The sequence below is a fragment of the Pseudophryne corroboree genome, chromosome 4 (genome assembly GCF_028390025.1).
Source record: "Pseudophryne corroboree isolate aPseCor3 chromosome 4, aPseCor3.hap2, whole genome shotgun sequence".
NCBI lineage: Eukaryota > Metazoa > Chordata > Amphibia > Anura > Myobatrachidae > Pseudophryne > Pseudophryne corroboree.
Window position 1 is genome coordinate 715,475,637 of NC_086447.1, and position 15,013 is coordinate 715,490,649.

At 47.5% G+C, this 15,013-nt stretch overlaps 1 protein-coding gene across 1 annotated transcript in view; it reads left to right on the forward strand.

Annotated features, from left to right (window-relative positions):
- Positions 1-15,013, forward strand: part of LOC134910215 (centromere protein H-like) — a 249,427-nt gene that overhangs the window by 178,115 nt on the left and 56,299 nt on the right. Inside the window, exon 7 of the mRNA XM_063917996.1 lies at positions 13,610-13,673. Coding sequence (XP_063774066.1) covers positions 13,610-13,673 — 64 coding nt within the window. The remainder of the gene's footprint in view (positions 1-13,609; positions 13,674-15,013) is intronic.

Below are 15,013 nucleotides of genomic sequence, written 5' to 3' on the forward strand. Positions count from 1 at the left end.
TTTAAAAATCCAGCACAGATGCTTAATGAATGTCCTGATACAAATTGTTTCCAAAAGGTTAAATACCGTTCATACACATGTGTTGTATCATAAATGAGCCAGTTCTATTACCACGCCAATACGTGTAAAAGCTCAATATCAACCATTTATGAGGATGTTACCAGACGTCTCCGTCCTCCCCAGTCAAATTGCCGCTGCGCCTTCCGATGATTGCCAGTTGGTTTACTGCCGCTGTCTGGTGATAAGCTGATGCCCGTATTCAGATCTATCCTCAACGGTTGGTTCCTCGTCACGATACCTCTGACGCGTTTTGCTCATACTGGAGCTTTATCGAAGAGTGTCACTCATCGGAAGGCGCGGCGGCAATTTGACTGGGGAGGACGGAGACGTCCGGTGCCTCCTAGCCGACTCCTTCGTACTACATGATTTACTCACAGTGGGAGAAGCCGCTTCATCATTTGTACACTTGACTGTGGTGAGCCTGGTAACCTCCTCATAAATGGTTGATATTGAGCTTTTTCACGTATTGGCGTGGTAATAGAACTGGCTCATTTATGATACAACACGTGTATGAACGGTATTTAACCTTTTGGAAACAATTTGTATCAGGACATTCATTAAGCATCTGTGCTGGATTTTTAAAAAGGAAAGGCTCTGCTATATACGCTTTTTATCTACAAGAAAATATGTGGGTTTCTCTAACGTCCTAGTGGATGCTGGGGACTCCGTAAGGACCATGGGGAATAGACTGGCTCCGCAGGAGACATGGGCACTTTAAGAAAGAATTTAGATTCTGGTGTGCTCTGGCTACTCCCTCTATGTCCCTCCTCCAGACCTCAGTTTGAATCTGTGCCCGGACGAGCTGGGTGCTGTTCAGTGAGCTCTCCTGAGCTTGCTGTAAGAAAGTATTTTGTTAGGTTTTATTATTTTCAGGGAGCTCTGCTGGCAACAGACTCCCTGCATTGTGGGACTGAGGGGAGAGAAGCAGCCCTACTCTCTGCAGATAGGTCCTGCTTCTTAGGCTACTGGACACCATTAGCTACAGAGGGATCGTACACAGGATCTCACCCTCTTCGTCCGATCCGGAGCCGCGCCGCCGTCCCCCTCGCAGAGCCGGAAGACAGAAGCCGGGTGAAAGAAGCAAGAAGACTTCAAAATCGGCAGCAGAAGACTCCAGTCTTCACTGAGGTAGCGCACAGCACTGCAGCTGTGCGCCATTGCTCCCACACTACACCCACATACTGCGGTCACTGTAAGGGTGCAGGGCGCAGGGGGGGGGGGGTGCCCTGGGCAGCAATTAGAGACCTCTTTGGCAGAAGTTTGCATATATACAGTTGGGCACTGTATATATGTATGAGCCCAAGCCAAAAATTGTACATTAAAGCGGGACAGAAGCCCGCCGTCGAGGGGGCGGGGCTTCTTCCTCAGCACTCACCAGCGCCATGTTTTTTCTCCACAGCACCGCTGAGAGGAAGCTCCCCAGCCTCTCCCCTGCAGTTACACGGTAGAAGAGGGTAAAAAGAGAGGGGGGGGGCACATAATTAGGCGCAAAAATCAATATAAACAGCAGCTACTGGGTTAACATTAAGTTACTGTGTTATTCCTGGGTTAATAGCGCTGGGGTGTGTACTGGCATACTCTCTCTCTGTCTCTCCAAAGGGCCTTATGGGGGAATTGTCTTCAGATGAGCATTCCCTGAGTGTGTGGTGTGTCGGTACGTGTGTGTCGACATGTCTGAGGTAAAAGGCTCCCCTAAGGAGGAGATGGAGGAAATGTGTGTGTGAGGGTGTCTCCGTCGACAACGCCGCCACCTGTTTGGATATGTGTAATTAAGTGCTAAGGTGAATTTATTGAACAAAAGATTAGAGAACAGACAGGGAATCTACCCATGTCTGTCCCTATGTCGCAGAGGCCTTCAGAGTCTCTCAATGATCACTATCCAAAATAATAGACACTGATATCGACACGGAGTCTGACTCCAGTGTCGACTACGATAATGCAAAGTTACAGCCAAAATGGCAGGAAAGTATTCAATATATCATTATTGTAATAAAAGATGATTTGTATATCACTGATGACTCATTTGTCCCTGACACAAGGGTACACATGTTTAAGGGGAAGAAAGCGGAGGTAAATTTCCCTCCTCTCATGATGAAAAAGAGCGGGAATCTCCAGACAAGACTGCAGTTTCCCACAAAGAATTCTCAGGGAGTATACTTTCCCTACTAGGGCCAGGATACAATGGGAATCTTCCCCTAGGGTGTCACGTTTGCCCAAAAGGTAGCCCTGACGTAACAGCTATCCTCAGGGATCCTGCAGATAGCGTGCACATTCTGGTACACTACTCAGACCGGCGATTGTGTCGGCATGAGTTTATAGCGCTGTAGCAGCGTGGACAGGTACCTTATCAGCAGAGATTGAGACCCTAGTATGTATGCATGTGTGTGTGTGTATGTATGTATGTATGTATGTATATGTGTGTGTATATATATATATATATATATATATATATATATATATAAAAGATGCTGTCTTAAGAGATAGATAGATATATATCTATGTGTGTGTGTATATATGTATATATGTATATATATATATATATATATATATATATATATATATATATATAATCATGCCCAAAGAGACATTAGTCTACTGGCTTCTAGAGTCAAAGCTATGTCGATTTCTGCTTGACGTGTCCTGTAGAATATGCAATGGACAGGTGATGCCGACTTAAGAGGCTTATGGAAGGCTGAGGATTGTGTGGAGAAGGGTTCTCGGACCTGGTCTCCACAGCTATAGCTGGTAATTCTGATATTTTGCCTTATATTCCTGCACAGCCTAGGAAAGCACGACATTATCAAATGCAGCCTTTCGAACACAAAGAAACAAGAAAGTCTGAGGTGCGTCCTTTCTTGCCAGAGGCAGGGGCAGAAAAAAAAAAGCTGCACCACACAGCTAGTTCCCAGGAACAGAAGTCCTCCCCGGCCTCTACAAAATCCACCGCATGTCGCTGGGGCTCCACAGGCGGAGCTAGGCCCGGTGGGGGCACGCCTTCGTAAGTTCAGCCACAAGTGGGTTCACTCCCTGTTGGTTTCCTGGGCAATAGATATTGTGTCTCAGGGATACAAGCTGGACTTTGAGGAGATGCCCCCTCACCGACGGCCCTGCCGGCTTCCCCCCACGAGAGGGAAATAGTGTTAACTGCAATTCACAAATTGTATCTTCAACAGGTGGTGGTCAAGGTTCCCCTCCAACAAGGAGGGGGTTAGAATTCGACCATGTTGTAGTCCCGAAACCGGACGGTTCGGTCAGACCCATATTGAATTTAAAATCCCTGAACATATACCTGAAAAGGTTCAAGTTCAAGATGGAATCGCTAAGAGCGGTCATCGCAAGCCTGAAAGGGGGAGATTTTATGGTGTCTCTGGACATAAAGGATGCATACCTTCATGTCCCCATTTATCCACCTCATCAGGCGTACCTCAGATTTGCGGTACGGGGTTGTCATTACCAATTTCAGACGTTGCCGTTTGGTCTCTCCACGGCCCCGAGAATATTCACCAAGGTAATGGCGGAAATGATGGTGCTCCTGCGGAAGCAAGGTGTCACTATTATCCCGTACTTGGACGATCTCCTCATAAAAGCGAGATCAAGAGAGCAGTTGCTGAACAGCGTATCACTTTCTCTGGAAGTGTAACGGCAACACGGCTGGATTCTATATATTCCAAAGTCGCAGCTGGTTCCTACAGCTCATCTGCCTCTCCTAGGCATGATCCTAGACAGAGCCGTCTTAACAGCAATGTAGGCCCCTGGGCACAGCAATGCACTGGGGCCCCTAACCATCCATCAGCAGCAGGGGTCGGGGGTGGTATCAATGGTAGCTTTGATGTCCCGCGGGTGGAAGGGGTGTTCTGTCTTCTGCTCAACATGTAAGACCTGGAGCAATAATTTCTGCTAATTATTCCTTTACTGCACAGATGGAGCGTTAGAGAGAACACTAAACTGTAGAATGTGGGACATTGTGCTGAATGAAGGGGCCCTGGTACATGACTTCCAGGGTGGTAGGGGGTGTCTAATACGCAGGGAAGGGGTCGATAGTGGAGTGGGCTTAATATTCATCATTTTCCGGTGGGAGGGCAGCTTGCTTGACTGCAGATATCTCCAGTTCCTGGAAACAGATTTCTTAGTTTTAATGGGATAAAGGAGGTACTGAGAACTTGGGGATCAGAGTTCAGGAGCCAGAGCAATCCACCAACGAAAATATAAAACTGCATATTGGGCGTGTGGAGCTGGAGCAGGGACCAGCTGCTGGAAGGCTGATATATCTAGTTCTGGGCATAGTAGAGACAAGCTGCCAGTGTCCACCAAAAGGGGAGAGTCACAGCTTTTGAAATATATCCTCAGAAAAACTGTACGTCAGACAGAACCCGAGATATCTGTCTGGGAAGGAAAATTAACAGGCATGGATGGGGATCACTACTTTGAAGTCGGATATCTTTGGTTCCCAAGGGCCGATTTTAAAAAATCTGGTACCCCTGGAAAGAGGGGACCCTCAGCTATCAGCCTAGGGCCCTTTTACCCCTGGTGCCCTTGGGCAAGAGCCCATTGAGCCCATACGTAAAGACGGCCCTGATCCTAGACACAGACCAGAAAAGGGTTTATCTCCCGATAGAGAGAGCTCAGGAGCTCATGACACTGGTCAGGAATCTATTAAAACCAAAACAGGTGTCAGTGCATCACTGCACTCGAGTCCTGGGAAGGATGGTGGCATCATACGAGGCCATTCCCTTCAGCAGGTTCCATGCGAGGACCTTCCAATGGGACTTACTGGACAAGTGGTCCGGATCACATCTTCAGATGCATCGGTTAATCACCCTGTCCCCCAGGGCCGGGGTGTCACTCCTGTGGTAGCTGCAGAGTTCTCACCTTCTAGAGGGACGCAGATTTGGAATTCAGGACTGGGTCCTGGTGACCACGGACGCTAGCCTCCGAAGGTGGGGAGCAGTCACACACAGGGAATAAATTTCCAAGGTCTGTGGTCAAGTCAAGAGACTTGCCTTCACATCAACATCCTGGAACTAAGGGCCGTATACAGCGCCCTACGTCAAGCGGAGCACTTGCTTCGCGACCTACCGGTTCTGATTCAGTCAGACAACATCACCGCAGTGGCTCATGTGAACCGCCAAGGCGGCACAAGGAGCAGAGTGGCGTGGCAGAAGCCACCAGAATTCTTCGCTGGGCGGAGAATCACGTAAGCGCTCTGTCAGCAGTGTTCATCCCGGGAGTGGACAACTGGGAAGCAGACTTCCTCAGCAGACACGACCTCCACCCAGGAGAGTGGGGACTTCATCAGGAAGTCTTCACACAGATCACATATCGGTGGGAACTGCCACAGGTGGACATGATGGCATCCCGCCTCAACAAAAAACTACAGAGGTATTGCGCCAGGTCAAGAGACCCTCAAGCAATAGCGGTAGACGCCCTGGTGACACCGTGGGTGTTCCAGTCGGTCTATGTATTTCCTCCTCTTCCTCTCATACCAAGGTGCTGAGGCTAATAAGAAAAAGAGGAGTGAGAACAATCCTCATTGTTCCAGATTGGCCACGAAGGACCTAGTATCCAGATCTGCAGGAAATGCTCACAGAGGACCCGTGGCCTCTTCCTCTAAGACAGGACCTGTTGCAACAGGGGCCCTGTCTGTTCCAAGACTTACCGCGGCTGCGTTTGATGGCATGGCGGTTGAACGCCGGATCCTAGCAGAAAAGGGCATTCCAGACGAGGTCATTCCTACGCTGATAAAGGCTAGGAAGGATGTGACAGCTATACATTATCACCGTATATGGCGAAAATATGTTTCTTGGTGTGAGGCCAGGAATGCTCCTACAGAGGAATTCCAGCTCGGCCGTTTCCTCCACTTCCTACAGTCGGGAGTGAATTTGGGCCTGAAATTGGGCTCTATTAAGGTCCAGATTTCGGCCCTATCCATTTTCTTTCAAAAAGAGTTGGCTTCTCTACCAGAAGTTCAGACGTTTGTAAAGGGAGTGCTGCATATTCAGCCTCCTTTTGTGCCTCCAGTGGCACCTTGGGATCTTAATGTGGTGTTAAGTTTCCTGAAATCACACTGGTTTTGAACCACTTAAAACGGTGGAGTTAAAATATCTCACGTGAAAGGTGGTCATGCTATTAGCCTTGGCTTCGGCTAGGCGTGGGTCAGAATTAGCGACTTTGTCACATAAAAGCCCCTATCTGGTTTTCCATATGGATAGAGCAGAATTGCGAACCCGTCCACAATTTCTGCCAAAAGTGGTGTCATCTTTTCATATGAACCAACCTATTGTGGTGCCTGTGGCTACGTGTGACTTGGAGGATTCCGAGTTACTGGATGTGGTCAGGGCTTTGAAGGTTTATGTAGCCAGAACGGCTAGAGTCAGGAAAACGGAGTCGCTGTTTATTCTGTATGCTTCCAACAAGCTGGGTGCTTCTGCTTCAAAGCAAACTATTGCTCGCTGGATCTGTAACACGATTCAGCAGGCTCATTCTGCGGCTGGATTGCCGCTGCCAAAATCAGTTAAAGCCCATTCCACTAGGAACATGGGCTCTTCTTGGGCGGCTGCCCGAGGGGTCTCGGCATTACAACTATGCCGAGCTGATACTTGGTCAGGTTCAAACACTTTTGCAAAGTTCTACAAGTTTGATACCCTGGCTGATGAGGACCTATTGTTGCTCATTCGGTGCTGCAGAGTCATCCGCACTCTCCCGCCCGTTTTGGGAGCTTTGGTATAATCCCCATGGTCCTTACAAAGTCCCCAGCTTCCACTAGGACGTTAGAGAAAATAAGATTTTACTTACCGGTAAATCTATTTCTCGTGGTCCGTAGTGGATGCTGGGCGCCCGTCCTACGTGCGGACTTCTTCTGCAATACTTCTATATAGTTATTGCTTCAATAAGGGTTATATTATAGTTGCATCAGGGTTAATCTGATGCTCTGTTGTTGTTCATACTGTTGACTGGGTAAGGTTATCACAAGTTATACGGTGTGATTGGTGTGGCTGGTATGTATCTTGCCCTGGATTACCAAAATCCTTTCCTTGTACGGTCAGCTCTTCCGGGCACAGTTTCTCTAACTGAGGTCTGGAGGAGGGACATAGAGGGAGGAGCCAGAGCACACCAGAATCTAAATTCTTTCTTAAAGTGCCCATGTCTCCTGCGGAGCTCGTCTATTCCCCATGGTCCTTACGGAGTCCCCAGCATCCACTACGGACTCCGAGAAATAGATTTACCGGTAAGTAAAATCTTTTTTTTTTCCTTGACAGTGCACGGTCTTTTTTTTTTTTTTTTTAGTAATTGATCCACCTCCTATTAGTGGTTGTTTCATAAAGACGTGATTTATTCATTGCAAGTATTTAGGAAAAAACATTTGTATTAGATTAGGTTGTTGATATTTATTTATTTATTTTTATTAGTGTATTACATTTGTGGGAATAGGCACTAATTAGTGCTAAATATATATTAAAAACAAATATATGTTGTGACATGTGGTTGTACTCATCTCATTTAAGCCTTTAATTATCAAAATAAGCGCAAAGTTAATTCTTTTTTCGGGGTTTGTTTCCTGTAGTAACGGGAGGTTTTTTTTTTTTTATGCGTACACAGGCATAATTTCACGGTCTGCAGCTGAGTAGTAATTAAGATTTGGTGGAATATTACAGGTTCGTATATAAATAAAAACATAACTAGCGCCTAGAGACACATTTGTGGAAATTGGGAAAATCCTGACAAGAATATACAGGTTCCCAAAAGAATTCCAGTGGCATACCCGTTCTCCTCTGGAGACAGGGAAAGGTGGGAGTCAATCCCCACGGTAGACAAAGCTTTATCGCGTCTATCCAAAAAGGACACAGCAGCCCTAAAAGATCCTGCGGATCGTAAGCAGGAAAATTACACTAAAATCCATTTATGTCACTACAGGGTCGCTACTCAGGCCTGCCGTTGCTTCGGCATGGGTGAGTAGCGCTATTGAAAAGTGGGCAGATAACTTGTCATCTGAGATAGATACCCTAGACAGGGATAGCGTGCTTTTGACTCTGGGTCACATCAGGGACGCTGCAGCATATTTAAAAGAAGCTGTAAGGGATATTGGCCTTTTGGGATCAAGGGCCAATACCATGGCAGTCTCAGCGAGGAGAGCATTGTGGATTCATCAATGGAATGCTGACTCTAAGAAGGCGATGGAGTCTCTACCGTTTAACGGTAGGGTCTTGTTTGAGGTATCCGGACTCCAGGTCGACAACAAAAAGGTCGACACCCCTTAGGTCGACACCACCTTAGGTCGAGATGGACAAAAGGTCGACAGGAAAAAGGTCGACATGAGTTTTTCACAATTTTTTTCTTTTTTGGAACTTTTTCATACTTAACGATCCATGTGGACTACGATTGGAACGGTAATCTGTGCCAAGCGGAGCGGAGCGAAGGCACCATGCCCGAAGCATGGCGAGCGAAGCGAGTGGACGCGGTGCACTAATTGGGGTTCCCGGTCACTCTACGAAGAAAACGACACCAATAAAACATAAACTCATGTCGACCTTTTTCCATGTCGACCTTTTGTCCATGTCGTCCTAAGGCGTGTCGACCAATTGACGCCAACCTAAGGTGTGTCGACCTTTTTGTTGTCGACCTGGAGTCCCAGACCCCTTGTTTGATGACGGCCTCACTGACCTGGTGTCTACGGCTACCGTGGGTAAGTCTTCATTTTTACCTTATGTTCCTGCACAGCAGAAAAATCGCCTCGCTATCAGATGCAGTCCTTTCGGCCCAATAAAGTAAAAAAAGGACGTGGGTCCTCCTTTCTTGCTGCGCGGGGAAGAGGAAGGGGAAAAAGGGTCACAGGCTGTTGCAAGTTCCCAAGAGCAGAAGTCCTCTCCGGCTTCTACCAAATCCACCGCATGACGCTGGGGCTCCTCTGCGGGAGTCCGCATCGGTGGGAGCACGTCTCCAACTCTTCGGTCAGGTCTGGGTGCACTCTGACCTGGATCCTTGGATAGTAGAAATAGTAACCCAAGGATACAGGTTAGAGTTTTAAGACGTGCCCCCTCACTGATTTTTCAAATCGGCCTTGCCAGTTTCTCTTCTAGAAAGGGAGGTAGTAAGCGCTGCGATACTAAAGTTGTGTCAAAATCAAGTAATTGTCACAGTGCCCCCGTCACAACAGGGGGAAGGCTATTTTTCGAGCCTGTTCGTGGTTCCGAAGCCAGATGGCTCGGTCAGACCGATTCTGAACCTAAAATCCCTCAATTTCTTTCTAAAAAAATTCAAATTCAAGATGGAATCTCTCTGAGCAGTGATCTCCAGTCTGGAGGAGGGGGATTTTATGGTGTTGGTCGACATAAAGGATGCCTACTTGCATGTCCCCATATATCCTCCACATCAGGCTTACCTGAGATTTGCTGTTCAGGATTGTCATTACCAGTTTCAGACGTTGCCGTTTGGTCTGTCCACGGCTCCGAGGATTTTCACCAAAGTAATGGCGGAAATGATGGTTCTCCTGCGCAAGCAGGGAATCACAATTATCCCGTACTTGGACGATCTCCTCATAAAGGCGAGATCCAAGGAGCAATTGCTGAAAAATGTTGCCCTTTCACTGACTATTCTGCAACAACATGGTTGGCTCCTAAATTTGCCAAAATCACAGTTGGATCCGACGACACGGCTGTCGTTCCTGGGTATGATTCTGGATACAGAATTGCAGAGAGGTTTTTCTTCCAGTGGAAAAAGCTCTGGAAATACAGAACATGGTAAAACAGATTCTGAAACCAGCAAAGGTGTCAGTTCTTCAATGCACTTGGTTGCTGGGGAAGATGGTAGCGGCCTACGAAGCCATTCCGTATGGCAGGTTCCATGCCAGGGTGTTTCAGTGGAAACTGTTGGACCAGTGGTCCGGGTCTCACCTGGACATGCTCCGGAAAATAATTCTATCTCCCAGGACCAGAATCTCCCTTCTGTGGTGGCTGCACAGTTCTCACCTTCTGGAGGATCGCAGGTTCGGGATTCAGGATTGGATCCTGGTGACCACAGATGCAAGCCTCCGAGGCTAGGGAGCAGTCACACAGGGAAGAAACTTTCAGGGAAAGTGGTCAAGCCAGGAAGCTTGTCTACACATAAACATTCTGGAATTAAGGGCCATTTACAACGGCATCCTGCAAGCAGAACATCTTCGAGGTCTGCCTGTCTTGATTCAGTCAGACAACGTGACAGCAGTGGCGTACATAAACCGCCACGGCGGAACAAGGAGCGGCGATGGCCGAGGCCACGAAGATTCTTCGCTGGGCGGAAAGACATGCCAGCGCTCTGTCAGCAGTCTTCATTCCAGGAGTGGACAACTGGGAAGCAGACTTCCCCAGCAGACACTATCTATCTCCATCCAGGAGAGTGGGGTCTTCATCAAGCGGTCTTTGCAGAAGTGACAAGTCGTTGGGGAGTTCCTCAAGTAGACATGATGGCGTCCCGCCTCAACAAGAAAAGACGTAACGGTTAAGCATTACCACCGTATTTGGAGAAAATATGTGTCTTGGTGTGAATCCAAGAAGGCTCCTACGGAAGAATTTCATCTGGGGCATTTGCTCCATTTCCTACAAGCAGGTGTGGATGCAGGCCTAAAGTTAGGCTCTATTAAAGTACAGATTTCGGCCTTGTCTATCTTTTTTCAGAAAGAATTGGCCACCCTTCCAGAAGTTCATCCAACCTCCATTTGTGCCTCCTGTGGCACCGTGGGATCTTAATGTGGTGTTGCAGTTCCTGCAATCTCATTGGTTTGAACCTTTACGTAAGGTTGAGCTGAAATTCCTTACTTGGAAAGTAGTCATGTTGTTGGCCTTGGCATCCGCAAGGCGAGTGTCTGAGCTGGCGGCTTTGTCTCACAAAAGCCCCTATTTAATTGTCCATGCTGATAGAGCGGAGTTGAGAACTCGTCAGCAATTTCTACCGAAAGTGGTTTCATAACTTCATGTGAACCAGCCTATTGTGGTGCCAGTGGCTACTGATGCCTTGGCGGATTCAAAGTCTTTCGATGTGGTCAGAGCTTTGAAGATCTAGGTCGCCAGAACGGGTCAGATTAGGAAAACGGAGGCTTTGTTTGTCCTGTGGGCTCCCAACAAGATTGGGGCTCTTGCTTCTAAGCAGACTATTGCGCGCTGGATTTGTAATACGATTCAATAGCTCGATCTACGGCAGGTTTGATGTTACCAAAATCGGTAAAAGCCCATTCTACCAGGAAGGTGGGCTCATCCTGGGCGGCTGCCCGTGGAGTCTCGGCGTTACAACTTTGCCGAGCTGCTACTTGGTCATGTTCAAACACCTTTGCGATGTTTTACAAGTTTGATACCCTGGCTGAGGAGGACCTCCTGTTTAGTCAATCGGTGCTGCAGAGTCATCCGCACTCTCCCGCCCGCTATAGAGCTTTGGTATAAACCCCATGGTTCTTGAAGCATCCCCAGCATCCTCTAGGACGTATGAGAAAATAGGATTCTAATACCTACCGGTAAATCCTTTTCTCTTAGTCCGTAGAGGATGCTGGGTGCCCGTCCCAGGGCGGGCTGCATCTGCAGTTTGGTTATAGTTGCGCTCATGTTGCATTGAGTTCAGTCAATCTGTGACTGTTGGTCATGCCGTTGCATGCGTTGTTTGCTGAATGCCATGTTGTACGGCGTGTTGGAGGTGTGAGCTGGTATGTATCTCACCTTAGTTTAAAATAATTAAATAAATCCTTTTCCTCGAAATGTCCGTCTCCCTGGACACAGTTCCTATAACTGGAGTCTGGAGGAGGGGCATAGAGGGAGGAGCCAGTTCACACCCATTCAAAGTCTTATAGTGTGCCCATGTCTCCTGCGGATTCCGTCTATACCCCATGGTTCTTGAAGCATCCCCAGCATCCTCTACGGACTAGGAGAAAAGGATTTACCGTTCGGTATTAAAATCCTATTTTTTTTTCTGGCTATTGCCTCTGCTAGACGGGTTTCAGACTTTGGTGCCTTATCATGTAGGTCTCCCCTTTCTGATTTTTCACCGTGACCGTGCGGTTCTTCAAACTCGCCCTGGATATCTATCTAAGGTGGTGTTGTCTTTCCACCTTAATCAAGAGATTGTGGTTCCGGCCTTTTTCTCTCCTGATTTGTCCTCCAAAGAGCGGTCTTTGGATGTGGTACAGGCTCTCCGTATATATGTGAAGAGAACCGCCTCCATTAGGAGATCTGATTCCCTCTTCTTTCTTTTTGGTTTTCATAAACGTGGCAGGCCTGCGAATAAGCAGACCTTGACCAGATGGATTAGAATGGTGATTGTACAAGCTTACGTACAGGCTGGCCTTCCAGCTCCTGCTACTATCAAGGCCCATTCTACTCTGTCTGTTGGACCATCTTGGGCGTCCCGCCGTGGTGCGGCCCTCGGACAACTATGCAAGGCGGCTACGTGGTCCTCGGTGAACACGTTCATAAGGTTCTATGCTGTTGATACTTCCGCCTCCCAGGATGCTTCCTTTGGACGCCGGGTTCTTGTGCCCGCTACAGTGCGTCCCCTCCCTTGAGGAACTGCTTTAGGACATCCCCGATGTTGTTCCCTGTGGAATACCAGTGTACCCTGCTGCAGAATAGGAGATTTATGGTAAGGACTTACCTTTGTTAAGTCTCTTTCTCCGAGGTACACTGGATTCCACAGGATGTCCACCCTGACGCACTTGGCTTCTTTGGGGTTGTATGGCATTAGCCGCTGGTACCTTCTGTCGTGAGAATGTGGTTCGCTGTAACTACTAACTACTGTCGTCTATTTTACCTGCTATTGCATTGGATTGGTTAACAAAACTGAGCTCCAGTGCCTGGAGGTGGGGATATAGAGGAGGCAGTGCAAGGCATCCTGGGAACAGTCAAAGCTTTAGCCTGTTGGTTCCTTGGATCAAGATCCAACTCTACATCCCTGATGTTATTCCCTGTCGAATCCAGTGTACCTCACAGAAAGATTTAACAAAGGTAAGTTCTTACCATAAATCTCCTATTCACGATTAAATGCATGTATAGTCACTAAAGTTATTCTTCGCTGTAAGCCACTGACCATACACACAAGGAGGAACTGTGCGAGTTAACCATTCCCTAGTACTGTTTGTCAGGCTTTTCATATGAAATCTGTCCGTGGAAAGCGATTGGATTGAGTAGTCAGGATTGCCAGAGCTATGAAGTAGAGCAGGTTTGCTGGCAGCCATGGTGCGGAGAGCTTCAGAGTGATGATAGAAGCTAAGCCTAGGAGGTTGCCAGAGAGCAGCTAAACCTGGCTATGGACAGTAGAACAGGAGACATTGCTTCCATCTAAACAAGAAAACGGACACCAATATCCTAATAACCATTCTGCTTACATAGCCATGTCTGCCCATGTATACTGTAACTTTTCTGCTCTTTAAGATTTAGCTGTTGCGACACTGGTATAGCATCCTCCTCAATAAGTCAGTCTGTTTTGTTTGTTTGTTTGTGGGTGTGTGTGTATAATGAGAATTGCTGGCTAATAGTGTGTTCTATGTAATGTATTTATGTACTGTCTATAATGTCTAGTGTTCTTCCACTCCTTTCAGATGCATTATACCAGTGATGGATCATTCTCTGGATCTCTGTCAGCAGATTGTGGTTGTAGAATTGGTGAGCAAATTGAGTAAAATGTAACCTCAAATTAAACGCAGTATAAAGTAGTTAACATTGCAGATCACTTGTTAATGATAAAGCCGTAATCATGAAGGTGTTATTCTCAGGGCTTCTAGTGCCATTTCTTCACTCCTTATTACTGAGAATTGCACTCTGTAACCATGGTATCCATAAGTTTAGTCCCCATTACGATAGCATCTGCAGAGTGACGATGGGAGGGATGTGTAATATCTGACTAACTAGAATGAAGATTTGACAGGAATTTTTTAACTTTTATAAGTCTCACAGTAGTTTTATAGTGGCAACCATACATCGTATAATAGTCCACACCTAGGGCTGGACTCTGAGGTGAGAGTAAAAAAAGTGTGTAGATTTGTATATGGAACAAATCATTTTGCAATGCAAAGAGTGCAGATATGTTCGTGTTTGCATGAAGGGTAAATAATGGCTCCCAAATAGTGGACAGCTTTATTCTTGTGCTTCAATGTAGACTTCAGTTTGCACACCCCCTCTCACATCTAGATGTTTGTAAATATCACCTTTCAAATCCGCCCCACCTGCAGTGCAGTATGGTTATACCAAGATGCCGTTACTTGCTCCCTTTTTTGTTTTTCTTTGCTCCCAACTCGTAATCCGCCACCTGGGCCAGGGTCGTTTGTAGGGACGGGCAAGCCATGGTGTGCCTGTGGCCAGTGTTGCACAGTATTTCTCTTACGTCCTAGAGGGTGCTGGGGTCCACATTAGTACCATGGGGTATAGATGGGTCCACCAGGAGCCATGGGCACTTTAAGAATTTGATAGTGTGGTCTGGCTCTTTCCTCTATGCCCCTCCTACCAGTCTCTGTTTAGAAAATGTGCCCGGAGGAGCAGGTCACGCTGAAGGAAGCTCCTGAAGAGTTTTCTGCATTTATTTTCTCTGTTTGTTATTTTCAGGCAGGGCTGGTTGGCACCAGCCTGCCTACGTCGTGGGACTTAGGGAAGGGGGGGGGGGGGGTGGTTTAACGGCCCAACCTCTTGAAGTGTTAATGGACACTGAGCTCCTGAGGGAACTATTTGCAAGCCCCACCACGGCGAGCATACATTCCCGCAGCACGCTGCCACCCTGAACAGAGCCAGAAGAATGAAGAGTGGCGAGTACTGAGCCGGCTAGCGGGGCACCGGCCATTATGGCGGCATGATGGTACGGAGGTGCGCGGCTTCTACACGGGGTGGAATGCGTATCCATACACAGTACACAACTGCGTCCCAGTACACAGTACCCATACTGGCACAACAGCCTTAAAACGGTTCTCTCCATTTTAAGCCACAGATTCCTGAGCCAGTATAAAAAAAGCGGG